Source organism: Lutra lutra, chromosome 1 (genome assembly GCF_902655055.1).
Source record: "Lutra lutra chromosome 1, mLutLut1.2, whole genome shotgun sequence".
NCBI classification, from domain to species: domain Eukaryota; kingdom Metazoa; phylum Chordata; class Mammalia; order Carnivora; family Mustelidae; genus Lutra; species Lutra lutra.
Genome location: NC_062278.1, coordinates 218,777,077 through 218,804,770, shown reverse-complemented (window position 1 = coordinate 218,804,770; position 27,694 = coordinate 218,777,077). Strand labels below are relative to the sequence as shown.

Genomic DNA, 27,694 nt, shown 5'->3' with positions numbered 1-27,694 from the left:
TTTCTTTTTAAATTAAAAATTAATTTATTTGAAAGTTTACTGTTATTACAAAAAACCCTATACTTTTTATAGTCACTTCTCAAAGTGTTTAATGATACCAGTTAATGATATATAAAAGGCGACCAGCTTCTTGAAATGGCTGCAAATGTTTACCATGTACTGGTATTAAATTGGTTTGAACTCTTTGGAAAAAATTGCTGTGACTTTAAGTACAGAGATTTCAAATTCTCAGATTAGAAACAAGATTTTTAAGTCAGGAGGAAATTTAGTAAAAATTCAAGGCTTAAAGGAAATGTTAATAGAAAAACAAAAATACTGTAAAAATAGGTTTTCCCCCACCCCCAAGTTAGGCTAAAAAAAAAAAAAAAAAGGTAACCAACCCCACCCCGCCCCCAATATCTCTCTTAGAAAAGTCACCCAATTCTGCACATAGGGCATCCCACACAAATACAAGTATTAAGCACAAATGTACACATAGGGTCACTAAAAGCCACAACAATGCACCAATTTTATTTGTAAACTCATGCAAGTTTTAGTAAAATATTAGCGAGCACTCAGTAAAGATAAAAAGGCCCACGGGCACAAAGAAAAGATGCGATGAATCATCGGGGAAATGCAAATCAAAATCACAGCGAGCTATCATCCCACAGGGTTACGATGGCTACGGCCCATCCAACACGAAATCCCAGACAGAAGATAGCAGGTACCATTGAAGATGTGGAGAAACTGGAAACTTGTTCACTCCTGGGGGTGGGCATGCCAGACGGGGCCTCGTCATGGCGAGCAGGGTGGAGGCTCCTGGAACATTGAAAATGGAACCACCTTACCATCCAGCAATCCTGCGTCTGGGAGGAAGGGCCCAGGTAATTGAAATCAGCATCTCCAAGAGATACCTACACTTCTTCGTTTGTTGACGCGTTATTTACAGAAGCAAAGGCATGGTGGGTGAATGCATAAAGGACATGTGGTGTACACGTACAATGGAAAATTGTTCAGCCGTAAGTAAACCACTGATCACATGAAATAAGGCAGACACAAAAGGACAAAGATGATTCCATTTATACGAGGGACCTGGTAGCCAAATGTATAGAGAGAACAAGTGCAATGATTACGCCAGGGGCTGGTGGGGGGAGGGATGGGGAGTTGGTGTTTAATGGGTTTCCGTTATGGAGGACGGGTAAATCCTAGAGACCTACCATAAAGCATACTGCATATAGTTAACAATACTGTATTGTATACTTAAAAACATTTTTAAAGATTTTATTTAGTTAGTTATTTGAGGGGGGGAAGCACAAGGAGGGCAGAGGGAGAGAAAATTTTTTTTTAAAGATTTTATTTATTTATTTGAGAGAGATCACAAGCAGGCAGAGAGGTAGGCGGGGAGGTGGGTTGGGGGCAAAAGTAGGCTCCCTGCTGAGCAGAGAGCGGGATGCAGGGTTCGAACCCAGAACTCTGGGATCATGACCTAAGCCAAAGGCAGAGGCTTTAACCCACTGAGCCACCCAGGAGCCCCTGAGGGAGAGAAAATCTTTAGCACAGGCCAAACGGAGCTCAGAGCTCCACGTGGGGCTCGAGTGCACCCTGCTGAGATCATGCCCTGAGCCGAAAATGTGAGTTTCAGTTTGTTTAACTGAAACTCAACAGTTTGTTTAACTGACCGAGCCATCCAGGTGTCCCCAAAATCTTTTTGAAGAGGATAGCTCTTCTAGTAACTATTCTTATCATGCTTACTTGGGCAGACCGTATATTAAAACTGTAACAATACAGGGAAGATTAGCATGGCCGCTGAACAAGGATGACACTGAAATTCGTGAAGTGTTCCATGTTAAAAAAAAAAAAATTCTTATCACACACAAATAAAGAAGAAAAGAGGAAACTTTTAGAAGGGATGGTTAAGCTTTTGAAATTGTGGTGATGGTTCTGTGAGTGTTTACTTATCTTTAAGCTCATCAATATGTAATAGTAAATGTATACGGCATTTTTGTATCTCAGTCATATCTCAGAGAAAAAAGCAAACGTAGGGTTTTTTAAAACCACGAAGATAAAGTGAACTCACAATTCTTTGTTAGTTTTTGTTAGCTTCTCGTCCTACTTGAGTTGGTTTTGTTCCTTTTGGTGGGCAATTTCCATTGTTTGAAGAATAAAAAAAAGATATTTTTATCCTAAAAATGTGTTTGGTCAAAAAAAGTCTTTACATGAGATTATCTGTGATTTTATTATTTTTTTTAAGATTTAAAAAAAAATTTTTTTTTAACTTATTTTACAGACAGAGGTTACAAGTAGAGAGGCAGGCAGAGAGAGAGGAGGAAGCAGGCTCCCCACTGAGCCGGGAGCCCGATGCTTGGGCTCCATCACCAGGACCCTGGGATCATGACCCGAGACAAAGGCAGAGGCTTTAACCCACTGAGCCACCCAGGCGCCCCAGATTATCTGTGATTTTAAATAAACATTACACATTAAAAAAAAAAAAAAATTACAAAAAAAAAAAAAAAATCTCACATTGACTGCTGTTCTCGCAATAGCCTGGAGGGGGCGAGAGTGGATACAGGCAGAACTGTCAGGAGGCTTCTGGAGGTGAATCGCGGAAGAACTTTTAGACTCCGACAGGTTGAAACTACACAGGAAGGTAGATGCCTACGGAAATGGACAAAAGAATAAGAACAGAATATGTCATTTCTGAAATAAGTAGAAGGAAAAACTGGAATGAGGAAAAAAAATCCGAGATAAGGCAAGGAGTAAAAGAAATATAGAAAAGGAGGGACAGGGGAACCTGGGTGGCTTAGTCTGTTAAGCATCTGCCTTCCACTCAGGTCGTGATCCCAGCGTCCTGGGACTGAACCCCAGGTCAGGCTCCCTGCTCAGAGGGTGCCTGCTTCTCCCTCTGCCTCTGCCCCTCCACACCCTCGTGTGTGCCCTCTCTCTCTCTCAAATAAATAAATAAAATCTTTTTTTTTAAAGGAGGGACAATTAGAAATTACAAAATAAATCTAAACTGATAATTTGCATTGTTGGAATTAATGCGGATGATCTAAATCTCCACCACCTGAGAGAGGAGTGGCCAGGCACGTGGAGCACTGGGAAGGTGGGCTGTCTAGGCTGAGATCCATCCAGTATCAGTGGGAAATGCACTGCAGAATTTGGAGACCTAGAATGAAAAAAAGTGTAAAGCATCTTACTAATAATTTTATGCGGATTGCACCTTGAAATGATTAACATTCTGGATACATTGCTAAATAACATATATTATTAAAATTCACCAATTTTTGAGCTCTTAATTGTGGCAGCTAGAAAAGGCTTAAATTACAGAGATGGTTCACATTTCATTTATGTTGGACAGCATCGTTCTAAATACTCAAATTAAAAGACAAATATTGTCAGGCTAGATAAAAAAACTTAAAATCGGGGCGCCTGGGTGGCTCAGTCAGCTCAGGTCATGATCCCAAGGTCCTGGGAACGAGCCCCACATCGAGCCCCACATCGAGCCCCGCATCGGGCTCTCTGCTCAGCGGGGAGTTTGCTTCCCTTCCTCTCTCTCTGCCTGCCTCTCTGCCTACTTGTGATCTCTGTCTGTCAAATAAATAAATAAATAAATAAATCTTAAAAAAAAAAAAAAGAAAACTTAAAATCCAGAAACATGTTGTTTACATTTAAACATACAAGATGTAACACGTTGCTAATTAAAGGATGTAAATAGCCAGAAAGAAAGTTGTTTTATCACTACTAATGACAGATAGCACAAAGTTTAATCGAAATAGCATTACTAGATATAACCGTGAAAATATAACAGTTTTAATGTGCATGCTCTTAAAAATGGTCTCGAAATAAACAAAGCAAAAATTGACAGAACTCCTCCACCATGTAGATAGGATGAACTGAGATGTGTTGCTAGAGTAAAATGCTCCGCAAAAATTGAAGACCCAGAAGGAAAAAAAAAAAAAAGGAGGAAGAATGTAAAATATCTTGTATTGGGTATTACACCACTGAAGTGGAAGATTTTAAAAACACCCCTTGTGGCCGCTGGTCACTCAAGCAGACAAAAGGTAAGAACGTGGATTTGGATAGTACACGAACAAGCTTGATCTCATGCTCACATATATGGAACATGTATTCAGCCACTGCAAAACACACAGTAAAAAACGCTTAGGGAGCTGGTAGGAATGTAGAATGGTGTAGTCAAACAAACCGGTATGGTGACTCCTCAAGAAAGTAAAAATAGAATTACCATTTAATCCAGAAATTCCATTTCTGGGTATCTACCCAAACGAATAGAAAGCAGGGACTCAGATATCTGCACATGCATGTTCATAGCAGGGTTATTCCCAATGGCTACAAAGTGGAAGCAACCCAAGTGTCTATCAACGATGAATGGATAAACAAAACGTGGTCCATCCACACAATGGAATATTTTTCAGCCTTAAAATGGAAGGGAATCCTGACACCTGCTAGAGCGTGGATGAACTTTGAGGATATTACTCTCAGTGACATAAGTCAGTCACAGGAAGGTCAACTACTGTATGACTTCACTCAAATGAAATATTTAGAGGGGTTGCATTCATAGAGACAGAAAACAGAATGGAGTTGCCGGAGGTGGGGAGTCATTGTTTCATGGGGACGGAGTCTCAGTCTGGAAAATTTTTGGAGGTGGATGTTGGGGATGGTTGCACAACGGGAATGTGCCTAATGTGAGTGAACTACCCACTTAAAAAACAGTTTAGATGTGTAAGTTTTATGTTGTGTATATTTTACCACAATTAAAGATGCTTAGAGAATCTCTATCCCTTTCTTTCTCCACCCTCCATCCTTCCTTCCCTTCTTTCTCCCTCCATTTTTTTTTAAAAACCAATCATGAAAAAATCTTGTAGATTTCTGGGATAAGTGTGGGGATTTTGCCACCAAGGAGTAATAAAGAGGCATGGGAAGCCCCAAGCTTATGGAAAGGACATGCAAAACCAACTACTCCTTGAGTAGGGAAAGGGGCAGGAGAAGCAATCAGCTTGAACAACATGGGTTTGGGCTGTGCGAGTCCACTTACAATGCATTCTTTTTTCAATACATATATTGGATGCATTTTTGGAGATTTGTGGCAATCCGAAAAAACATGCAGATGAACTGTGTAGCCTAGAAATATTGACAAGCTAGGAAGAAGTTAGGTCTGTCGGGAATGCATAGAATATATGCAGATTCTGGTCTATTTTATCATTTGCTACCATAAAATGTACACAACTCTGTTATAAAAAGTTAACATCTATCAAAATTTATGCACATGAACACAGACCACACACGTATGCCATTCACAGTGTATCCTTATATAGGCATAAGGTGAGTGATGCTTAATATAAAATTACCAGTGTATTGTTTTTCTTACTGTTTTATAACTTTGCTTTTAAAGAATTGAAGGAATCCCAAGTCAGCCCATCATCACAGGTGTTTTTTTTTTTAATGCAATAATGTCTCAGATACTGTATCATGAACATGAGAGTAATACTGTCTGTCATTAAAACCTTGTAACAATTCATTCACTAGTGTATAGGCTAGACCACAGTGAAGCAGTGGTTTGGGTTATAGGAGCCACCACAAAACAATCATACCGAGGCGTCTTTGTTACTAATGCATGAATCATGACCTTTTAAAGGAACAGGAATTTCTTTTTCATATTATCTTTTCACTTCTGGTGTCTAGTGTTAGTAATATGTACCACATCTGCAGTGGTTTTTTTTTTTATCATATAAAATAACATTGATGGATTTTCTGATAGACGATCAGTCTTGTAAAGAGATTATCTAAATTTACGGTATTGATAAATACAGGCCAGGGCTGTACATGTGTTTTCTCTTCCTTATGATTTTCTTAATAGCATTTCCTTTTCTCTAGCTTACTTTCCCGTAAGAACACAGTGTGTAATACATAGAACACAGAAAATATGTGTTGATCAATTTTTTTATGTTCTCAGGAAGTCTCCCAGTGAGAGTAGGTTAGTCATAGTTAAGTTTTTGGGGAGTCAAAAGTTATGCGTGGATCTTTGGCTGGGTTGGGGAGGGTCAGTACCCCTAAACCCCAGCTTGTTCAAGGGCCAGCTGTACTAATATCAACAACAAGGGCCAATATTTATTGAACACCTGGTATGTACCACAAACCACTCAACTAAGCACTTGACATGTCTTCACTGTGCTCAAGGAGTGGGTGGGGGTTGCATCATGAGGTAGTGGAGACATTATTATCCCTACTGTACAAACAAAGAGACTAAGAGAGAGTGAGAGGTTTAAGCCACCTGCTTAAGGTCACTCACCAGTAACTGATGAAGTAAAGATTTAGATCAGAAGAAGGAAAGGAAAAAGATCTTAAATTACTATTTCAGAACTATTATCCCTCCATGCATGGAATCTTTGAAGTGATTTCCCATGTTGTATAGCTGGGGAAACAGGCTCAGTCAGGTAAAGGGAAATGACGAGGGGAACACGCGGGAGCCCCGTAGGAGCGGGTCAAGTCAGTCCTCAGGGTCAGGTGTTGGTGAGACGGTCTGAGAAGTGGGAGGCAGGGTGGAGCACGGAAGAGAAGGGTTGGGGGAGGCAGGGATGCCAGACGGAAGTCTTGGACTTGAGGTTCTAGGATGGAGGTCCACACACACAGGCTCAGAACCCTTCTGGGGCTCTCGCGTGAGGGCACCCGGGACCTGTAAGAGGGGGACCACCTGCACAAAAAGCCATGATAAGGATATTCATGACATCATTTTGTGTACTACTACGAAACAACCTATGTGTCCATAGATAGGGGAGTGGGTAATGAAATGGGGTCTATGCATACTGTGGTGTACCACGGGGTAGATTTAGGAAAGTGGCTTAGACAAAGGCTCTAGGATTAGGAGTCTCCATAACTTCCCAGATGAAGGACTTTGGGCCAGTTGGTTCACCTCCCCATGCCTCAGTTTCCTCTTCTGTAGTCAGGGGACGGTAATAACATTGACACCACAGAGTGATGATAAGAGTTTAGAGGGTTGACACATGTCTAGCACTTGGCCCTTGGAAATCACTGAGCAGATCAGGGGTTGAAAGCTTTTTCTGTGGATAAGGTCAAGTGGAAGCCTCCAAAATTACTCCCCTCCACACTCTTTGCCAATCAAGGTAGTAAATTGAATGCAGTGTTGCCTCACAATGCAAGGGCAGAAGTTAGTGCCCCTCTTGAAGGTGTAAAGGCATGGTGAGCGGGATCTCTGACCCCTCAGGCATGAGGAACTAGGTCACCTCCCCAGGCAAGCCACCTAGATGAACAGAAGCACTGGCTGAGGGGAGAAGGGGATCCAGAAGGAGTAGTTGGGGAGGGAGATGATGAACAGTTGGAGCTGCTAGATTCAGAGACAGCAGTGGATGAGTCCACTTTCGGATGGAGAGAGACCAGCAAAACTCTTGCAGTGGCTGCCTCCACGCATGGTGAACCTCTCAACCTCTCTGCAAAGTACATGGACCCAAGTGGCATAGGGGCATAGGGACGGACTGTCCTGGATGCCCTGGAGTACCTCCCAGGTCCCAGCGGGGCCAGCTTAACTTTTGCTACTGTAACACATTGCTACAAACGCAGAGGCTTAAAACAACGCAAGTCTACAAGCTTACAGTTCTGGGCTAACATCAAAATATCAGCAGGTCTGCATTCCTTCTGGAGGTTCTAGGGGTGAATCTGTTCCTTTGTCTTTTCCAGCTTCTGGAGGCCACCTGTTTTCCCCAGGGCTGGTGGAAGGCTGAGAGGGGGTGCATGGCTATGCTGGGGCTGCCATAGCAGACTGAGTAGCTTTAACATCAGAAATGTCTTTTTCGGGGGCGCCTGGGTGGCTCAGTGGGTTAAGCCGCTGCCTTCGGCTCAGGTCATGATCTAAGGGTCCTGGGATCGAGCCCCGCATCGGGCTCTCTGCTTGGCGGGGAGCCTGCTTCCCTCTCTCTCTCTCTCTCTCTGCCTGCCTCTCTGTCTACTTGTGATCTCTCTGTCAAATAAATAAATAAAATCTTAAAAAAAAAAAAAAGAAATGTCTTTTTCGGGGCACCTGGGTGGCTCAGTGGGTTAAAGCCTCTGCCTTCGGCTCAGGTCATGGTCTCACGGTCCTGGGATCGAGCCCCGCGTCGGGCTCTCTGCTCAGCGGCGAGCCTGCTTCCTCCTCTCTCTCTCTCTCTCTCTCTCTCTCTCTCTCTCTGCCTGCCTTTCTGCCTGCTTGTGATCTCTATAGAAAAAAAAAAAAAAGAAATGTCGTTTTCTCTCAGTTCTGGAGGTTGAAAGTCCAAGATCGAGGTGTCAGCAGGACTCCTGAAGCTTCTCTCCTTGGCTTGTAGATGACTGCTGTCTCCCTACATCCTCACGTGGCCATCCCTCTGCGTGTTAATCTCCTCTTCTTATAAGGACACACATCCTATTGGGTTAACACCTACTCTAATATCCTTATTTTACAGGAGGGGCACTTGGCTGACTCAGGAGAGCATGCAACTCTTGATCTCAGGGTCGTGAGTTTGAGCCCAATAAGCCCCATGTTGGGCATAGAGTTTACTTGAAAAAAAAAAAAAACAGCCTTTACTTTACCTTAGTTTTCTCTTTAAAGACTTTATTTCCAAGTGAAATCACGTTCTGAAGTACTGGGTATAAGAGTTCAATATAAGAACGTTGGGGGACACACTTCAGCACCCATAAAGGGAGAAAGTTCCCATGCCCTGATTTTTTGAAACACACAGACCTGGAATAGGGAAAGTTCCCCAGAGATATTCTAGGGGCCTTCCAAACCCGAAAAGGCTTGGGTCCTGCTCTTGGTTACGGAGCCCAGAGAGGCTGCAGGTCCCCAAAAAGGAAATGACTTGATGGTGTCTCTGGGCAGTTGATGCCACAGACAGCTTCAAAGAACTTCCGGTGCCTCATGCTGGCTGAAAATCAGCCTTGCGAGCAAGGCTTAGGAGCAGCAGAGAATGCAGCAGCCTTGAAGGTTACAAGTATAAAAGTGGGGGACTGATGGCTCAGAAGCAGACTGGCGGTGGGCACCTGTGTGGACACGTGGGTTGAGAATCAAACGGATCCCTCCCTTACCCTGAATGCCAGGACACTGCACAAGCTGCCTGGAATTTTGGTAGTCTTGGGAAAGGAGCACGTGGGCAGGAATGGTTTCCAACTGACTGAGAGTTCTTAGCATCCTAGTGCAAAGGGATCTTTGCACAAAGTAAGTCACATTAAGAATAAAAAAGAAGTTAAATTATTTGCACTCTTTGCAGATTGCGATTTATGTATGCCACACGTGTGTCATAGTTTTTGGTCTCCCATAAAGGCGACTCTGATTAAAAGGTTTGAGGCAAACCTTTCTTCCAGAAAGAAGGAAGTCTTACTGACACGTTGATTTTAGTTCCGTAAGACTCTTTCCTGACTCCTGACTTCTAGATCTTTAAGGTAATAAATGGCTATCATTTTAAAAAAAGATTTTATTTATTTATTTGACAGACGGAGATCACGAGTAGGCAGAGAGGCAGGCAGAGAGAGAGGAGGAAGCAGGTTCCCCGCTGAGCAGAGAGTCGGATGCGGGGTTGGATCCCAGGACCCTGAGATCATGACCTGAGCCGAAAGCAGAGGCTTTAACACACCGAGCCACTCAGGCGCCCCAAATGACTATCATTTTAAGTGGCAGCAGGAAATGAATACAACTATGATCTCTTATTCTTCCTGAAACTCATTTATTTTCTCACCTCTGACAGAAAAGTGACTTCACCTCTCTGTGCCTAGAATTCCCCACCCATAAGTTACTAAACTACCTCCCTCAGTCACCATGAGAATTAAATGAGTTATTGTGAATTAATGCACTTAGCACAGTGTCTGGCACACGGTAAGTACATCAGAAGTATGACCTATAATTAGTGATCTCATTACTTTAAGAGAAACAACCACAGAAACACAATGCTGAAAGGGAACTGACATTCAGACTCTTGTGTGGAAGACAACGGGGTGTAGTGGAGACTGGGGCTGAGCTGGTGAGCCCATGCCTGGGTTGTTGTTCACTCCTTCCAAACTTCCAAGAAAATCCATAAATTTGGGTTTGTCCACAAGTAAAATTTTGTAATGTTTAAATATTGGCTACTAATTTTCCATATTAAAAACTCACTTTGGGGGCTCCTGGATGGTTCAGTCTGTAGAGCAACCAACTCTTGATCTCAGGGTCATGAGTTAAAGCCCCACATTGGGCAGGGAGCCTGCTTCTCTCTCTGCCTCTGCCTGCTTGTACTCTCTCTCTCTTTCTCTCTGACAAATAAATACATAAATAAATAAAGTCTTAAGAAACAACAACAACAAAAACAGACATAGTGACTAGATGTGGGTTGTGGATATAATCATCGAGAAGAATCTGAACTTTAAATGTGCACAGGATTACAGTTTTGCTTACAAAAAGAATATCTACTAGGATTGAAGAACTCACTGTGGGCCAAGCTCTGGAAAACTACTTAAACATTCAAGTCATTTCACCTCACGATAACCAAGGTAGATGAGGAAACTGAGGCCCAGAGAGGCCAAGCATGGATCTTGAGATCAGCCAGCTGGGAAGTGGCAGAGTGGGGATTTGAACCCTGGTGGCCTGGCTTCCCCGAAAGTCCCGTTCTCGTTTTCTCTGAGACAATGCATCCCAGTGTTGGAACACAGTGGTATTTAGTGGGAGGGATATAGCATTATAATATGAGATTCATCAATGACTTATCATCATTATTTTTACTTCTACCACCTCTGGGTTTTGGCAGGAGATGAAGGGAGAGCAGGGGCTGGGGGAGGGCAGGGATGCAGACCTCAGGTCTCGAGGAAGAGCTAATTGTGGGGGAAGGTGATATTTGAACCAGTGTCGGAGCACGGGATGTGAAAGCGGAAATCAAGCAGATAAACTTCTCAGAAGTTGTGAAGTAGGTCAGTGGCCTGGGCTGGGGGCTTCCCGCCCCATGCTCTATCTGAAATCAAGCTGGGTTCTAGATCTCCTACTGCACCTGCCTCTATACCTCCAGGGCTCTCTGTGCCTCCTCCCTCCTTCTTTCCCTCCCCTCCCTCTCTTTCCGTCTCCCTCCTACCCATCCTCTTACCCACCCTCTGTCTTCTTCCACTGGCTCCTCCACCTCAGGGCTGGGAGGCCCCTCCCAGGAATGATCTTTGGAGGCTAAACTTAGCGAGAGGTTCCATCCCCAGGCGGAAGTTGGTGGCTGCCGGCAGCTTTGTAAATATGCCGTCCCCCCACCTCGGTCGCATCAAAGCCACGGAAATAGAAAAATAGTGACAAGAGTAAAGGAAACTCTATTAGGGGCTGGGGCTGGGGCTGGGGTTGGGCATTTGGGGCTGCCCCACCTCCCACCAATCCTCAAGGGCAGAGAGGCATGAAACTGTGTGCCTTTGTTGGGAGTGGAGAAGGAGACCAGCTTCTCTCTCTCTCTAGGTCTGGAACCTGTGGGTAACAACACTTCCTGCCCAGGTGTGTATATAAGGTTCTGACTCACACAAGATGCCTGGCATAGAGAAAGTGCCTGACAAATGCTGTTCTTAATATTTCTAAATCACTTATGTCACTCGAGCACTTAGGGAGCTCTTACTGTGTACCAAGCACCGTAACAAATGTTTTTTTCCATGCCTGATCTGATGTCATCTTTACAACAGACCTAGGGGTGAGGACTGGCATCACCTCCCATTCTACAGATGAGGAAACAGAGGCACCAACAAGTGATGGGACTTGCTTGAGGTCACACAGCAGCAAGTGGCAGAGGGAAATTGGAAAGCAGGACCACCTGATTGCAAAGCGTGTTTCCTTCCCCCCGTGCCGGGCAACATGACAACAGTATCGACAATAATAACAATAATCCATCCACTTCTGGCCGCTGAGCCCTTATCTTTGGGTCCTGGGCACCAGCCCCTCCCTTTGGCCACACCAGGATACCTGCTCATTTATACAGACCATCTGATTTGTATGTGTCTCATTATCTGTCCCTCCCCCCATAATCCCCCCATGCTCCCACTTGCTCCAAGATTCCAGCTGCCTGGCTAGACCACCACTCTGTCCCGGATGTCTGCCATAGGGGTGTCTGGCAGGAGGGAGCCTCCACTTGCTCAGGAATGGGAGACTCGAGGGGGAGGCAGACCTGGGCATGACATCTCTGGACTCCCTCCCGCCCCCCCTGCCGTTCCCCCCCCTCCCCGCCTCTGAGCTTCCTACATGGAGTTGGGCCAACTGGGTTCAGTTTTCTGATCTGTAAAGTTGTAAAGTGACTTCCACGGGTGATTGCATCTACCCCTGTGCCTCTGCGAGCCACCCTTTCCCTGAGAATAGACAGACCCAGGTGCAACATTTACTATTTATTTCCAAGACCCGTGGTCAGGGAGCCCAGGGTTTCAGACAGAGTCTGGTCCTCATCCCAGGATGTATCCGTCTTGGGTGGGAGAAACCTTAGGCTGCATGCATGTGTGTGTGATGTTGTGTGTGTGATGTGTGTGACCATGACACAGCACGAGGAAGTCCAGTGTGATGATCATGGCATCCCATGTGTCACACTTGATGTGACTGTACGGCCCCTGTGGGTGACTGTGGTTGTGATGATGACTTGGGTATGACTGTTCATATGTGGTTCTCACATAATGTCTGTGACTATTTGTGACGCTATGACGGGTGTGTAGTTGTGCGAGAATACGATGCTTTGTGTGTATGAGTGCAGTTGTTAAAGCAATTGTGGGGCTGTGTGATTCTCTGTGACACCCTAGGTGTGTCTGCATTCTCGCTCCCTCCAAGGCCCTCCCCCGCTTCCTTCCTTCTTCCTTCCTTCGTTTCCACCCTCAGGGCTTCCTCTGTGCAAGCGTTTTCCAGGTGCCTTCCAGGGGCCAGGCCCTGACCTGGGTGCTGAAACACCACGGCACGTCCTAGTGGGACAGGAATGCGACAGAGCCAGGAGCTGGCCCACAGGTGATGCCTTGGTAGCAGGAAACCAGCCGCCATGGGAGTAACGACACCAAGGAAATTGCAGATACTACAAAGTCTCTTCCCTCCCGGGAGAGCCGGTTGTCACACAATTACCGGCATGCGGCACACGGGCTGTGCAGAGTCTCTGAGAATAACCTCACACGGCCAGAAGAAGGGGGGGCCAGGCGGCTGCCGGCGGAACTTGAATATGTGACTGTGGCCGTGGGTGGGCCTGGGCTGGGCTGTCCACACGGAGGAGTCTTGATGATGACTCTCTCCCCCCAGCTGCCCACGCTCATGAGAGTGAGGCTTCCTGTCTTCAGCCAAGTCCCCGGACCCCCAAGTCCCACTCTTCTCTGAATCAAAATCATAAATACCCACCCCTCGCCCTTTCTTCCTGAATATCAGGCAGATTAGCTATCCCCCACTGGGGGCCTCCAGACCCCCGAGTCCGCGGGTCTTTGTCTTCAGGACAGCCCGTGGCAGGGTCCACAGGGTTTCCTTTGGTGCCCGCTGGGTCTTCAGCCTTCGGCGTGGCTGGGTCCTCGGCCCCTGGAGGTGCCCGCCGAGCCCTTTGCTTGCTGAGTTTGGGGCTCCCCAAAGCACCTCTGAGGTCCCGCTGCCTGCCCAACCCCCGTGATCTGCGGTCACTCCTTCCTTCACACCATGAAAGCCCCGAAGTAGGAGCGGGTGCCGTCGCGGAGTCGGACCAGGCGCTCCTCGGGCACGCGGACCACCACCTCCTCACCGGCGTCCAGGTGCACCACGCCCCCCAGGAAGCTGCTGTCCCACCACACGCGGGAGTTGGCTCCCCGCGCGCAGGGGGACCGCCGGCTGACCAGCAGCTCCAGCTCCTCGGGGTAGCGGGGTGTGCGCTTGTAGAGGCCGTGGGTGATGGGCAGGCTGCCGCTCAGCCCCGGCGGGCAGCCCACGCCTCCCAGCTGCACTTTGGAGTAGACGTAGTAGTAGCCGGCCCGGGCGATGACCAGGGAGCCCTCGCGGTAGCCGAGGCCCCTCAAGAAGGCCAAGCCCAGCTTCGTCTCCCAGAGCAGCGGGCCCCCGCTGCCCGTCAGGCTGGAATTGGCTCCTGGGGATGGAGAGAGAGGGGGCCGGTCAGCACGTGCCGGTCTCTGGGTGAGAGAGCCTGATGACCTACCCCCCAACCCCCCATTTTAGGCTGTTTGAGAACTTTAGAGGTATCAGCTCATCTTTACCCTCACTTTGCAGGGGGGGGGGAAATGGAGGTACCCAGAGGTCAAGTCATTTGCTTTTTTTCTGTCCTAAGTTGTTTTGTGCCCCTCCCCCACAGGTGGGGAAACTGAGGCATGGTGCAATTAAGTGACTGGCCAAAAGCATGAACACTTGGGAGTGTCAGAACGAAGGGAGGGAATGGACGGAACACAGCCTGGTCCAGGAGGCTCCTCATCTCCATGTCCTTCAGTCTCTTGCTCAGGGAGTGGGAGCTATGAGCCGCGCCTCCTCAGGGTGCAGTGAGTGAACATGGCCAGAGGGTGTTACAGCACGGGTGACACCGTGAGCCCCGGATAAGGGGCTTATTCCTTAAATAAGAGAAGTTCACGGGCGGTGCCTGTGGTCTGGACTATGCTGGGAACGAAGAGTGATGGCACATGTGGATGGATGAGTGCTCAGACATGTTGGCCGTCTATCTGGTCTCCCCAGGACACCCTGCCCCCCTCCCCATGCCAGCACCCCGGGTCCCCCTCACCTGTAAGGTGTGCGGCTGGGTTGGTCTGATAGGACCTCCGCTCTGGAGAGAGAGGGTGAGAGGTGAGCGGTGACTATAGTGGAATGGGAGTGACAGCTGCCCCCCCCCAGGGGTCATGGAGTCTACCTCTTGGTGTCAACCCCACCCTTTCCGGAGTGGCCCAGACTTCTGCTTCTCGGGCCTGGAGGAGGGGCACCTGCTGGGCTCTGACTGACCAGTTGTGGAAATCACATTGGGCAATGGGCTGAGGGGGCGGGGACAGCGTGGGAACCAGCCTGCCCGCCCTCCCTGGGGCCCGGGACCCTGACTCACCTTGCATCACCTGCTTCCAGGATTCCGCATCTCCGTCCTGAAAAGGCAGAGGAGCCCAGGGTAAGGGCCTGAGGGGCCCACGCACTGGCATCCTGACTCATGACTGTGAGACACACACAGACCACGGGTGCAGACACCACCCAGGGCCACGTGCACAGCCCCACCCCACCCGGCAGCCTCAGTTTCCCCTCTGTAAATAGACATAGGGATGGTACCTCTCTAGGATTCAGTGACTTCACGGGTGGAAAGCGTGGGCCAGCGCCCAGCACATAGGAAGCACTATGTAAGGGTTAATTCAGTAAGTCCTATGACGGATACATCAATCTGGATGGCAAGACACGTGGACATCGATGCCAACAAGTGGATACGGACATGGGGTGTAGGGCACAGACCTGGACACTTGTGTGACACACTGACAAGGCACATGTGGACACGTGGACTCAGATACACGGGTGTGTGTTTGATGGGTCCACGCGGGTCTGTGCGCCAAGGCGTGAGCCACAGACAGGCCGGCATGTGGACACGCGGGCATGCGGACAGATGCCAGATGGCAACGTGGAGTCACGTGAAGGACGTGCACGTGTGGCCATCAGATCCAGGCACAAGGAGAAGTGACCCGGAGACACAGGACACAAAAGCGAGGTCATGTGGCCGTGGCGTGGGACACGGAGACACAGACAGATAGATCCGCAGCCAAGGGAAAACTGATGCAGAGAGATTCTCACAGACCCAGACCAAATAGGTTGGTGACAGTCCCCACAGTGGGGACCCGGGCATGGCTGGTCATAATCAGCAATGTCAGAGTGTCAGTGCCGTGGGTTACAGACCACAGGACTCTATTAAGAGCATAAAACCTGGGGCGCCTGGGTGCCTCAGTGGGTTAAAGCCTCTGCCTTTGGCTCAGGTCATGATCTCAGGGTCGTGGGATCGAGTCCCGCATTGGGCTCTCTGCTCGGCCGGGAGCCTGCTTCTCCCTCTCTCTGCCTGCCTCTCTGCCTACATGTGATCTCTCTCTCTGTGTCAGATAAAAAAAAAAAATCTAAAAAAAAAAAGGACATAAAACCTGCTCTCAGAGACTGATTTTATGGGGAGGCCACCACTAGAAGAAGTGATTGTCACAGCACACCAAAGTTGGGTTTGCTCCCGCCACAAGCGATCATATCACAAAATAAATGCCTCAGATCAACAGGCTGTACCCCTGAATGGGCAGAATGCATTTATGTCTTGAGTTTTAAAAATACCGGTTTTGATGGATTGAACACTTGCCCCTGGCACCACACACACAGTATCCCCTTTTGTTCCCTGGGAGCCGAGCACTCTTATTACCACACCCATTTTACAGATGAGGAAACTGAGTTTCAGAGAGACAAACTGACTGCCTGGGGCTGCCCTTGGCCTGTCTCCTGTCCTGCACATGCACGCAAAGAGATGCCCAGTGACACAGGCACCGCGCCCCCGGCCACGAGCCCCGAGGCCCCCACTCACCAGCAGGGGTGTGACCATAGCCCCCATGCGCCAGTGCAGCTGAAGCAGGAACCAGCCCTGGACGGCCAACCCGGCGGCCAGCAGCAGCAGCAGGAAGCCCAGGCCCAGCTGGGCTGCACTGCAGGGCCATCTCCGACGCCTGTGCCCCAGCCTCCTGAATGGGATGTCGGTCTGCCCGTCCACCGTGAACACCGAAGGTCGCACAACTGTCTCCTCCATGCCTGAGCAGATGAGGTCCTGAGACACGCGGGGGGCTGGGCTAGTACGGCTGCGTCCCCGAGGGCAGGGAGGAAACCACAATTGCCCAAGCCTCCTGGGCTTTGCACGCTGCAGACAGGCACCCGTGGGTCCCGGGGCTGCCTTTAGAGCAGGGGTTCAGCCCCTCCCCTTTCCCCACTGGCCCTCCTCTTCTTCCTGTCCCCCCACCCCCAGGCTGGCCCCGTCTCACTCTCACTCATGTGGCCTCTCACACTTTCCAGGGGCATCTGAAGATGTGACTCAGGTAGGGACCGAGCGGGGAGGCCCCAGCTTTTCCCTGCGGCCGCCTCATTGACTCTGTTACCAAATATTTCTAGATCATCTCCCGTGTGCTGGGCACTGTTCTAGGTTGGAGGGCACAGCCGTGAATAAGAGAGACCAAAGCCCCTGGTCTTCTGGACTCCTACTCCAGTGGGGCGAGAGACAACGAGCCTGGTAAATAAGAAGACACTCTACAGTGTGTTAGAGGGTAGTAAGAGCGGCGGGAAATACAAGAGTGATTTCCATAGGGTGTGTGTGTGCACGTGTGTGTGCGTGTGTGTGCACGTGTGTGTGCATGCAAGTTTTAATGGGAACTCACAGTCAGGTGGAGGAACTATTGGTCTGGGAGTTGTCCTGGGGGGCACCCTGAATTAGCCTGTGTAGCCCCGTCTTTTCTCATCCCTCACATCCCACCTTTCAGCAAAGCCCCGGTGACTCAGTCTCCAAGGCAGACCTCCACCCAAGCCCCCCGTGGGTACACCCACTGTTCCCACCTTGCCCGAGTGCTGTGGACTGTTTGTTTCCCTTCCCCAGTCCTCTGCTGAAGTCCTGATCCTGAAAGTGACAGTATCTGGCGGTGGGGTCTTGGGGGAGGGGACTAGGTCATGAACGTGGAGTCCTCTGGAATGGGATGAGTGCCCTACTGGGAGATCTGCTCTCTTTTTGGGTCTGCAAGCCGGGAAGAGAGCCCTGACCAGAGCCCAACCACACTGGCACCGGCCTCTCAGACCCCCAGCCTCCAGAACACTGAGAAATAAATGTCTGTTGTTTAAGGCCCCCGCCCCCTCCCGCCACCGCCTCCCCCAGTGTAGGGGTCTTGTTACAGTGGCCCAACCTGCCGATTCTGGCTCTGGCCGGTTGTGGTTTGTGGCTCGTCACTCTCTTTCCCTCTTGCCATCTCGTAATTCATTCTCTGCCCTCTACCTAGCGTGAGCTTGTTTATTTTATTTTATTTTTAACTTAATTTAATTTTATGGAGGCGAAATTCACATCACATAAAACTAACCATTTTGAAGCCAGCAGCTCAATGGCATTTAGGATATTTACAATGTCAGGCGACTCTATCTCCTTCCCAGACGTCTTCAGTGCCTGGAAAGGTGAGCCCCTTCCCATAAAGCGGCCACTCCCGACCCCTGGGCCCCCCCAGCCTCGGGCAACCGCTAGTCCGCTTTCCTGCTCTACGGAGTCACCTGTTCAGAACATTCCAGAGAGTTCATAAAAGCAGAAACAGGCAACGTATGGTCTTTTGCGTCTGGCTTCTCTCACTGGATGTCCTGTTTTCAAGTTTCATCCACGTTGCTGTGTGTGCCAGAGCTCCCTTCTGTTTCAGGGCTGAGGAGTGTTCGAGCTCATGGACATATCGCCTTTTGCTTGCCCGCTTATGCCCTGAGGGATGTTTCTGTTGTTCCCACCCTTTGGCTATGGTGCGAAGCACTGCCAGGACCCCGTGTGCCCACGTATTTGTCTGGGCACCAGTTCTAGGTCTTTCAGTTATAGCCTGGAATGGAACAGCTTCCACTGGCTTTTTTTTTTTTTAAGATTTTTATTTATTTATTTGACACAGAGAGAGGGAACACAAGCAGGGAGAGTGGGAGAGGGAGAAGCAGGCTCCCCGTGGAACAGGGAGCCCAGACGCGGGACTCGATCCTGGGAGTCCTGGGATCATGACCTGAGCCAAAGGCAGCCTCTTAATGACTGAACCACCCAGGCGCCCCTCCATCAACTTTTTAAACACATATGCCAGCCTTCATCTCTCCCCTGCTTAAAATCTTGCCATGGCTTCCCACTGAGCACCCAAGCGGTTAACCAATTACATCCTACGGGCCAAATGCAGCCATTCCCTCTGTCTGCCCAGGAGCAACCCTCTGGAGAGAGCACTATAGCAAGCCACAGATGCCCACCTAGGGGGGTTTCCCTCTGCCTGCTCCACATTCTGCTCCCAGTGTCCCCTCTCTGACCGACGGCCAACATCTCACCACCTCCCATGGTCTGTGCTGTCATAGAGTGAATCCCAAGCCGACTCTGCTCTGAGTGTGGAACCCCACATGCGGCTCGATCTCATGATCCTGACATCACGACCTGAGCCAAAATCAAGAGTTGGATCCACCCAGCTGCCCCATCTATTTTCTTTTCTTTCTTTCTTTCTCCTTCCTTCCTTCCTTCATTCCTTCTTTCTTTTTCTTTTCTTTTCTTTCTTCTTTCTATCCTCTATCTATCATCATCATCTCTCTACACACATACACAATTTATTTTAAGGAATTGGCTCTTGTTTTATTTTGTTTTGTTTTGTTTTGAAGTAGGCTCCACACCCAACATAGGGCTTGAACTCATGACCCTGAGATCAACAGTCGCATGCTCTACTGACTGAGCCAGCCAGGAACCCTAGGAATTTGACTCATGTGACTTTGGGGTGTAGTGAGTCCAAAATCCACAGGAGAAGCCAGCAGGCTGAAGATTCAGTTAAGAGTTGATGCTACAGTTTTGAGTCGAAAGGTCAGAAACTCAGGCAGAATTTCGATGCCACTATGTTGAATTCCTTCTTCCTCTGGAAACCTTATCTTTTACCTCTGCTGCCCTTCAACTGATTGGATGAGGCCCACCCACATTTTCAAGTGTGGCCTGAAAGTCAATTGACTATAGGTGTGAATCACATCTAAAAAATACCTACCTAGCAACATTTACACTGGTGTTTGACTAGGTTGGCACATGTTTGACACATGGCTAGGTTGACCCAGAAAATGACTGTTATTAGATCTAAGGACTATACTGGTGGTCCCACAATAGGCAAGTGTTCTCACACTGTCCTGTTCTCCTTTCCTCTTCAGACATCCTCACTGTCTGAAATCAACTCCATGCTGTCCTTAGAATGTCAGTTTCAAAGACCCTGTCTCCTGTCCATCCTCGGGGACCACAGGTGCTCCAACAAAACAACACCCCATGTGCTAAAAGAAAGGAAGAAAAGGAATCCCAGGGCAGAAGAAAGGGGAAATCAGCAAGCAAAGAAATGAGAAGGAAGACATCAAGCTGGGTGGGCAGGTTGGCTGGGACACTTAGTGAGTGATGAGGATTTTGGAGTCTCCCCTTGACAGAGGTCCCTGCCAATTAGGGTCTAGAGGGGAGGGGGCGCTAGCTGTGAATCTATTTCCCCCATAGTCCTAGAATCAGGAGGTGGGGTTTACAGGACCTGGGGGGGTCTTAGGGGAAAGGTGCTGAGAAGGGGCGACTGCAAAGCTCAGGGCTTTTCCGGTGATGTAGAGCCCGGAATGGGTCCCACCCTCAAGAGTCCTAGCAGTGCAATTAACCAGAAGAAGCATCTAGGACCCCACTTCCTGTCCGCAGCCAGTGAACCCATTTGCCTGTGGCTGCTGCCCTTCACACAGCTCTGGGGTGCTGTGACCACAATGCCCCCGCACTTTCCGCCTTTGACCGCTGACTCAGACCTTCCCTCTCAGCTGGCTCCCTGGCTCACTCACCCTGAGCTCCCGTGGAAATGTCACCCGGCCTGCCCCATACCGCCCCCTCCTGGGCACCGCGGCCCCACACAGAAAGCCGGTGAGGGAGTGAATGGGGTTGACCCTCGAGCTGCGGGTGAGAACAGGTGAGAAAGCGGATGGGGAGGCAGGTGGAAAGGAAGCTAGAGGAGCGTGTGGGTCAGAGAGTCGGTAACGATACAGGCAAGCCTGCGGTGGGAGGTGTGGGGGTGGGCCAGGCGGGAGTGCCGGGTGGATACTATCCGGGGTGTAGGTGGGACCGCAGGTCAAGGTTCAGATGACAATATCCGTGGTAGGAATGCAGGTGAGGGTACAGGCAGGGGCAGGGGCAGGTAAGCACGCAGGTGGGAAGGCTGGGCTGAGGGGCAGGGGAGTGGCAGGTGCAGGCCAGGCCGGCAGGCGCAGGCTCCCTGGGGAGGAGGGAGGACACCCTGCAGGGGGGCGGAGGGAGGGCACCCCGCAAGGGGAGCGCAGGCAGGAACTGGGTGCGGCTTCAGGATGGAGCCGAGGGGAGTTGCTGGTGAGGGAGCGGGGGATTACAGTTGCCTCTTTCCCTGTCAAAGACCTTCCCACACGGGGAGACACGCGGCATATGACTGCGCCTTTATTGTGGGGACGCGGGGAGGGGTCAGTTGGGACAGCCGTAGACGATCATGTCCTCCGCGAAGTTGGCCAACTCTTGGCACTGTTTCTCATTCTCCTCGTCCTGGCATTCTTCAGCCTCGGGCCACAGCTCGACCCACGTGTCTTTGCCGATTATGTAGCTGATGCTGGTGGGGGAGGGGGAGGCAGGACAGGTCAAGGGCCGGGCGGAGCTGGGAGGGCGAGGCGACCCTGGGCAGGCACCGGGCTGGCACTCACTTGGGTTTCTCTCCCCACAGGTCGGAGGAAATGCCCCACATGAGGTAGCGCTTCCCCTCCTTCAGCTTCAAGGCTTCTCTGCACTTGATGTGGCTGATGAATCTGCGTTCTTCGTTAACCCGTACCTCATCAGTGCCTGGAGGGCAGGCAGTGGGAGCTAAGCATGGTGGCCCGAGGGAACTGGGAGGAAGCGGGCGGGACTGTGTGGCAGAAGGCAGAGTGCAGGGCTGACCTGATTTGATGATCTGGTCGATGACCATGATGTAGTCGTCAAAGTCTTCCGAGGGCTCCTTCCTGAGGAGCCTGGTCTTGTACACTGCGGGGGGTGGGGGTGGGGGGCGCGCGGGTCACCCTCACCCACAAGCGCACCTGCGCACTGGGCCTCCCCCCACAATGTGATCCATGCCCGTCCTGCACCAGTCCCTGCCCCTGCCCAACCCATCCGCCACACACAATCCGATACACGGCCACCTATGACTACGGTCCTGTGCGCAACCACAGCCACACACGCTGCTGCTCACACGTGCTCGCGCGCGCGTGTACCCGCTTACCGTAGTCCACGCCCGGCTCGCAGGCCTTGTCCAGCCGGTGCGCCTCAGTGACCTTGTCTGCTTGGTGCATGAAGCAGTTCTCTGCAGGGCGGATGATCGGGCGCGGCTATACCCTACGCCTCATCTGGGACTCCCCACTCCTGGGTCCGTTCCTCTGGGTGTGGACCCCCCACCCCAGAAGGAAGGAGGATCCAGGGAGTGTGGTCACCCCTTCTCAACCCCCCTGTGCCCACCCTCAGCACAGCGACACAAGTCCTGGTGGCAGAGTTTGCTCAGTAAGCCGTCGTCTTTCTCCGGGTGGTAGAACCGGACACAGTTCTCATCTGTGGGCATAGTGGTGCGGAAGGGTCAGAGGGCTCGGGCCTCCAGCCCAGAGAGCCGGGAGGCTTGGATTCCAGTCCCTCAGACCTGGAGATGGCAGGTCCCCAACCCTAGGACCCTCGGACCTGGAGATGGCAGGTCCCCCACCCTGGAGCCCTCGGACCTGGAGATGGCAGGTCCCCCACCCTGGGGCCCTTGGACCTGGAGATCGTAGGTCTCCAACCCTGGGACCCTCAGCACCCCCCACCTTTCAGATCCCGGGGACCCTCAAACCCCAGGTCCCAGGTCAGCTGCTCACCTAGGTTGTAATAAGAGTAGACCCTGACTGATCCAGGCTGGACCAGCCCCACATTGAAGTACTGGTGCACTCTGAAGGATATACAGAACTCGCGCTCATGCGGGATCTGTGGGGAAGAAAGAGGCTGGTCAGTGGGATGACACGGAAGGGAGACCAGCATGGGTACTGGGGGTTGGAGAAAATGAAGGATGAAGGTGGGATATGGGTGGGGAGGGTGGAAGGAAGCAGAGGAAGCTCTGCCAAAAGATTTATGAGCACTTTGAAAAATTCATGTTCTGGTTCTCCAAGGCTCGCAACTAGACTGCACTCGTCGGCCTCCTTCCTTCCCAAGAGTGGCCATGTGATTGAGTTCTGGCCAACGGACTGCTATCTATGTCCATAAAAACATCCCATGCTTAACGATACTGAATAGTTATTTAAAAGTTGCTGGGACACCTGGGTGGCTCCATTGGTTAAATGTCTGCCTTCAGCTCGGGTCATGATCTCAGGGTCCTGGGTTTGAGTCCTGCACTGGGCTCCCAGCTCAGCGGGGAGCCTTCTTCTCCCTCTCCTCCCCACTTGTGCTCCCTCTTGCTATCTCTGTCTCACTCTCTCAAATAAATAGATAAAATCTTGGGGCGACTGGGTGGCTCAGTTGGGGTAAGCCTCTGCCTCGGCTCAGGTCATGATCCCAGGGTCCTGGGATCGAGCCCCGCATTAGGCTCTCTGCTCGGCAGGGAGCCTGCTTCCCCCTCTCTCTCTGCCTGTTTCTCTGCCTACTTGTGATCCCTCTCTCTCTCTGTCAAATAAAGGTATGAGATAGCTGAGGTAATGGATGTGTTAAGCAACTTTATTATGGTGATCATAATCACCCTAATTTATTATGGTGATCATTTCCCAATATATGTATACACCAACTCATTATGTTATACACCTTAAGCTTACACAGTGTTACAAGTCAGTTACATCTCACTAAAGCCGAAAAAATAAAGATAAAGAGAGAGAGAGAGAGAGAATAAGAAATATGTAGACATATGTATGTGCGTGTGATAGGTGTATTTGAAGGAAAAGGCTAACAGTGAATTTGGGTGTGAGTGTGGACCTGTGTTCTGTTGCTCTGCCATTTCCCCATAAGGTTGAAATTACATAAACATTTAAATGTACAAAAATTAAAATACAAGAAAATGTCAATGCCCATCTCATGCACAATCTTGTTTTATTCTAGAAAGAATGGGTCCAGTAGACCACTCTAAGATCCTAGGGATTAGAGCTCCAGGATGGAAGACATGTGGATCCCTGAGTGACTGTGTGGAACAGAAGGCTCTTTTTTTTTTTTTTTTAAATTTTGGAACAGAAGGCTCTTGCCTTAACCTCCCACACCAACTAGACTTGGCATGAGTGAGAAACACAAGTCTGGGATCCCCATATATTCTTGGGAGTTTTGTTATAGTAGCTAGTGTTACTTATGCTGACTAGTATGAGGTGAGGGGCATCGGGACTGAGCAGGGAGAATATGAGGATAGCAAAGCAGGAAGACGTAAGTAAGGGAGAGAAGGAAGCTCAGGTCGTGTTGGAGATAAAAAAGAGTGAGAGGTCAGATGGGGAGATATGAAGAAGAGAGAGAAATGCCAGGAAATGGGGAGCAAGGGAAATCCTTGTTCACCACTGAGCACTTGATCTTTTAAACCAAAGTGGCTCTTTTCAGTGGTTGCTTAAGGCTCTCATGGGAAGAAGTTGGAGGAAGAAAACATAAGATGAGGTTTGGACATGAGTGGTCAGAAGGTAGGATGCTTATAAAGGACCTGGGTTGACCACCTTTTCCCACATGCCCCTTTCTCCACCACCCAGCAGTAGGGACCCCATCTCCCCTAGCCTGGGCCTGGCCTGACCCAGAGGAAGGACAGCCAGCTAGGAGTCAGGTACCCATTGGAGGCTTTACCTTGTCCAGGTAGAGGATGAGGGTGTTCTTATTGGACAGCTTATTGTCCAGCTCGTACTTAGAGAAGTATTTCTCGACACCGCCGCTCAACTGGGGAAGGGTAGGAATTGTGAAAATCCTCCTTAGTCTTCTTCCAGACCCCAGAGTTCTTCCCACTGATCCCATCCCCCAAACCCACAAGCCCTTCATACATCATTGAGGTCATCAATGTCAGGAGAAAAGCCAGTCATCATGGATATATCCAGGATCGACATGGCAGCATCCGTTGGTCCCAGGTACCTGATTGGGGCAGAGAGAGGACAGTCAGGCCCCAGGGTGGGGTCAGCCCTGGAGGTCAGTTCCTGGACAAGGGGATTCTGATCAGAGGTTCCTAGTTCCCACATAGCAGCACAGAGCAATATTAGATTTTAGGAAACATTCCCCAAAGGGACTAAGGAAGGGAAAGGCAGTATGATGGTCAAGGAGACTAACAGCTCAGGCTCTAGAGCCCAATTGCATGGGTTCAAATCCCAGCTCTATATGACATCTGATGAGTCCCTTGCCCTCTCCATGCCTCAGTTCTTCTAGAAAATAAAGACAAGAAAATGTTACCATGGTCTAGCTCAGTAACACCGGGGTTCAGTAATCACAACTGCATAAAGTACGAATCTTGTTTCTAGCTCTCCAGTCCACCAATCGCTTTGCAAATAACAGATGCTCATCACAGTCAATGACCAATCACGTCACTTCTTTCAAGTCCGACGGTGCCAACTCACTGAGCCGCCATTAGTCAGTTCATGCACTGATAGCGTGGCCTGTGGTTGTGTTAATTCTTTATCAACCCACCTGACATTTTGGGTAAATGAGTCATTGAAAGAGGGAACTAGCCAACAAAGATGAAAGCACGGCACAGAAATGAAGACAGGTTAAAGCGGGTACTGCTGGACGTAAAATTTGAATAGCACACAAACGGAGCTTGAGAAAAAACAGCAGGCTGCGGGAATGTCCCCCCTGCTGCCATTTGAGAGGCCCGCTATGCAGTGGGAGGAACCTGGGGGAAGATGAGCCCATCCACACAAGTGAGGATAATGGCTGTGACCAAAGGTGCAGCTGTCCCAGAGGAAGCAACGCTGGCAGAGATGCAGCCACAACTCTTGGGTATCTCGTGACACTGGCCACTGCAAGGATTAAGTGTTGGAAGCTGACCTAACTCAGAAGGGAACATGACAATTCACAACTTCATAGGAAGGATGCCGGCTTTATCCGGAACTAAGTTACACAAAGAGGAGGAAGGAGGGGCTTTCCAACCACAGTTCTTTTGATAAGTGTTTTACAAAGGAGAAAAAAAAAATCACTTCCATCTCAATGTTCTGATGTTTTCATTTACAGCACCCTAAACAAATTCTCGTCTTACTGTCATTTTCATTTCTCTGTATCTTTGTAACTGGCAATATGAGAGTTTTCAATGTTGTGATAAAACACTTTCAAGGTCATGGAACAACTGTAACTTCCCCCATTTATTGTTGGGATTGCTTGTACCGTCTCGCCTCTGTGGTCACGGCTAGTCTCAGACTGCTGAGTGCAGTGAGGACTGTGTCCGTGGCATCTACCTCTTTGGGAGACTTCACACAATACCAGATGCACAATGTGCTCTTGGAAAGGATTAGGTACCGCAAATATTATTCGTGAGAAGTCTTGTTATGGACAGAGGAATGGTCAAGAGGATCCCCCAGTGAGCTATCATCACTAACCTGGTACAGATGTCAAGGCGCATGGTGCTCTTGGCGTCCTGAGGTTTCTTGCCTAGAAACACAGAAGACAGAAAAATGGGAGGGGGGGTGTCCCTGGGTCCTGATTCAGGAGTGGGGGCAGACATTAGAATGGGGTTAGGGGAAGGATAACAGGTAGGGGCTTTACTCCCTTTACCATCATCAGGGACTCGTTGAATGTTAACCCTGAGGTCAAAGTTCTGGCAGGAGACTTGGCTTTTGAGCTTGGCATAGTACATTGTCACCACCTGGCGGAATAGTGCGGGCAGTGAAGTGTCAGCCCACCTGAGTTGAGGAGAGGGTCCCTCTGGGGCAGAGGGGTTGAGAGAAAGTGGTGGGTCAAGTGGATGTGTGTTCCTGTGTCTTACCGACAAGGTGCCTTCTCCTTTTCCTTTAGCTATCACTTCGAAATTCTCATTTTTCTTGGTCTGTGGGGAGTAGGGAGAAAGAAGAGAGGATGTTGGGAATGAAGCCTTCCCCTGGGTATAGTAATCATCTGCTCTCCCTCCTGCCTCTGGCAAACCCTGGCTGGTGTGGAGGGTGAAAGTAAGGAGGGTTTGGCTAGGCCACTGTACCTCTTCTGACCGCAGGAGGCTAGCAGACTCCCAGAGGATGAGGTGCTTGATATCATTGTTTCGGCTGGGCAGTTTGATGGACACCTCCAGGTTCAAGTCCTTGTGGCGAGGGACATCCCTCTGGTATTGGGCCAAGGCTTGGAATACCATGAAGGTGGCCTAGAACCCAAGAGAGAGGAAGAGACTCAGATCAGAGGGAGGGGGCACTAAGACTGTAGCCTAGATGCCACCCCCACACCCAGAGAGGGTAAGGATGAGATTGTGGGTTGTTAGACACTGAGGACATGCTCCAGATTCTCCAAGGGATAGAGGCTTAGATCAGAACTTGGAGACACTGACAACAAGTCTTGAATTCACCAGAAATTGCAGGCGTAAGACTGAGGCTGTAGCAATACCGAGAATGTGGCCCAGACTCATCCAGAGGAGAGTCTAAGGTAAGAGTTTGGAGCCAAATGAAAATGTGTTTAGAACCCACTTGTGAAAAAAGAATGCAGTCGAAGCCTGGGGTCACTGACCATATGATCTAGAATCCAAAAGGGATACTGAGAGTATGACTGACAGCTTGCCAGAAAGAAAGGGGGTCAAACTGGAGACTGAGGTTTTTGAAACCATGGCCTAGAACCCACCAGGGAGAGAAAGGCTGGGAGTCTGGTGGAGCTGAGGACCTGGTCTAGAACCCACAGGAAGACGAGCTAACATGGAGTCTGGTGGAGCTGAGGACCTGGTCTAGAACCCACAGGAAGACGAGCTAACATGGAGTTGGGTGGAGCTGAGAACCTGGTCTAGATACCTGGAGGCTCAGAACATAGCTTGGGGCATTCAGAATGTAGTCCAGATCCCACAGGTGGGTTTACAACTGAAAAAGCCTGATCTCTCAAATCCACTCCAGCCCCTCTGGCTTGTGGGAAAGAAGGATTTCCCCTCAGTCTCAGTGTCTCCTCTTGGAGGCCAGTGGGAGGCCAGA

The 27,694-nt window shown here is 49.7% G+C and overlaps 2 protein-coding genes, 1 long non-coding RNA gene and 1 other non-coding gene across 5 annotated transcripts in view; 1 reads left to right on the top strand and 3 right to left on the bottom strand.

Annotated features, from left to right (window-relative positions):
• Window positions 1-491: 491 nt before the first annotated feature.
• On the bottom strand, window positions 492-11,239 carry LOC125086268 (uncharacterized). Its single transcript, XR_007123136.1, has 4 exons — window positions 11,070-11,239; window positions 3,044-3,145; window positions 2,500-2,634; window positions 492-798 (listed from the first exon to the last, which is right to left on the bottom strand). It is a non-coding gene; the product is annotated as an uncharacterized LOC125086268 (long non-coding RNA).
• LOC125089750 (U6 spliceosomal RNA) lies at window positions 1,726-1,830 on the top strand. Its single transcript, XR_007124047.1, has one exon. It is a non-coding gene; the product is annotated as a U6 spliceosomal RNA (small nuclear RNA).
• Window positions 11,240-12,328: 1,089 nt separating the features above from the next.
• TNFSF14 (TNF superfamily member 14) lies at window positions 12,329-19,079 on the bottom strand. The gene is made up of 4 exons (XM_047705477.1): window positions 16,449-19,079; window positions 14,964-15,000; window positions 14,652-14,693; window positions 12,329-14,012 (listed from the first exon to the last, which is right to left on the bottom strand). The coding sequence occupies exons 1-4, from the start codon at window positions 16,665-16,667 to the stop codon at window positions 13,585-13,587; spliced, it is 726 nt and encodes a 241-aa protein (XP_047561433.1). The 5' UTR covers window positions 16,668-19,079; the 3' UTR covers window positions 12,329-13,584.
• Window positions 19,080-21,043: 1,964 nt separating this feature from the next.
• Window positions 21,044-27,694, bottom strand: part of C3 (complement C3) — a 31,900-nt gene continuing 25,249 nt past the window's right edge. The window contains exons 30-41 of one of the 2 annotated variants that reach the window (XM_047705456.1): window positions 26,731-26,889; window positions 26,524-26,583; window positions 26,307-26,403; window positions 26,138-26,189; window positions 24,599-24,686; window positions 24,408-24,497; window positions 22,490-22,595; window positions 22,104-22,193; window positions 21,871-21,951; window positions 21,552-21,635; window positions 21,320-21,455; window positions 21,044-21,228 (exon numbers count right to left, since the gene is read on the bottom strand). In XM_047705456.1, coding sequence (XP_047561412.1) covers window positions 21,087-21,228; window positions 21,320-21,455; window positions 21,552-21,635; window positions 21,871-21,951; window positions 22,104-22,193; window positions 22,490-22,595; window positions 24,408-24,497; window positions 24,599-24,686; window positions 26,138-26,189; window positions 26,307-26,403; window positions 26,524-26,583; window positions 26,731-26,889 — 1,185 coding nt within the window. In that variant the 3' untranslated portion in view covers window positions 21,044-21,086. The remainder of the gene's footprint in view (window positions 21,229-21,319; window positions 21,456-21,551; window positions 21,636-21,870; window positions 21,952-22,103; window positions 22,194-22,489; window positions 22,596-24,407; window positions 24,498-24,598; window positions 24,687-26,137; window positions 26,190-26,306; window positions 26,404-26,523; window positions 26,584-26,730; window positions 26,890-27,694) is intronic. The other variant, XM_047705463.1, reaches the window with a different exon arrangement.

Excerpts from the sequence above, each read along its gene's own strand:
- TNFSF14 (XM_047705477.1), bottom strand. The coding sequence starts at position 16,667 with ATGGAGGAGACAGTTGTGCGACCTTCGGTGTTCACGGTGGACGGGCAG. Across the intron at positions 15,001-16,448 it reads CTATGGTCACACCCCTGCTG|GACGGAGATGCGGAATCCTG; the intron begins GTGAGTGGGGGC and ends CTGCCTTTTCAG. Across the intron at positions 14,013-14,651 it reads CCCAGCCGCACACCTTACAG|GAGCCAATTCCAGCCTGACG; the intron begins GTGAGGGGGACC and ends CTCCATCCCCAG.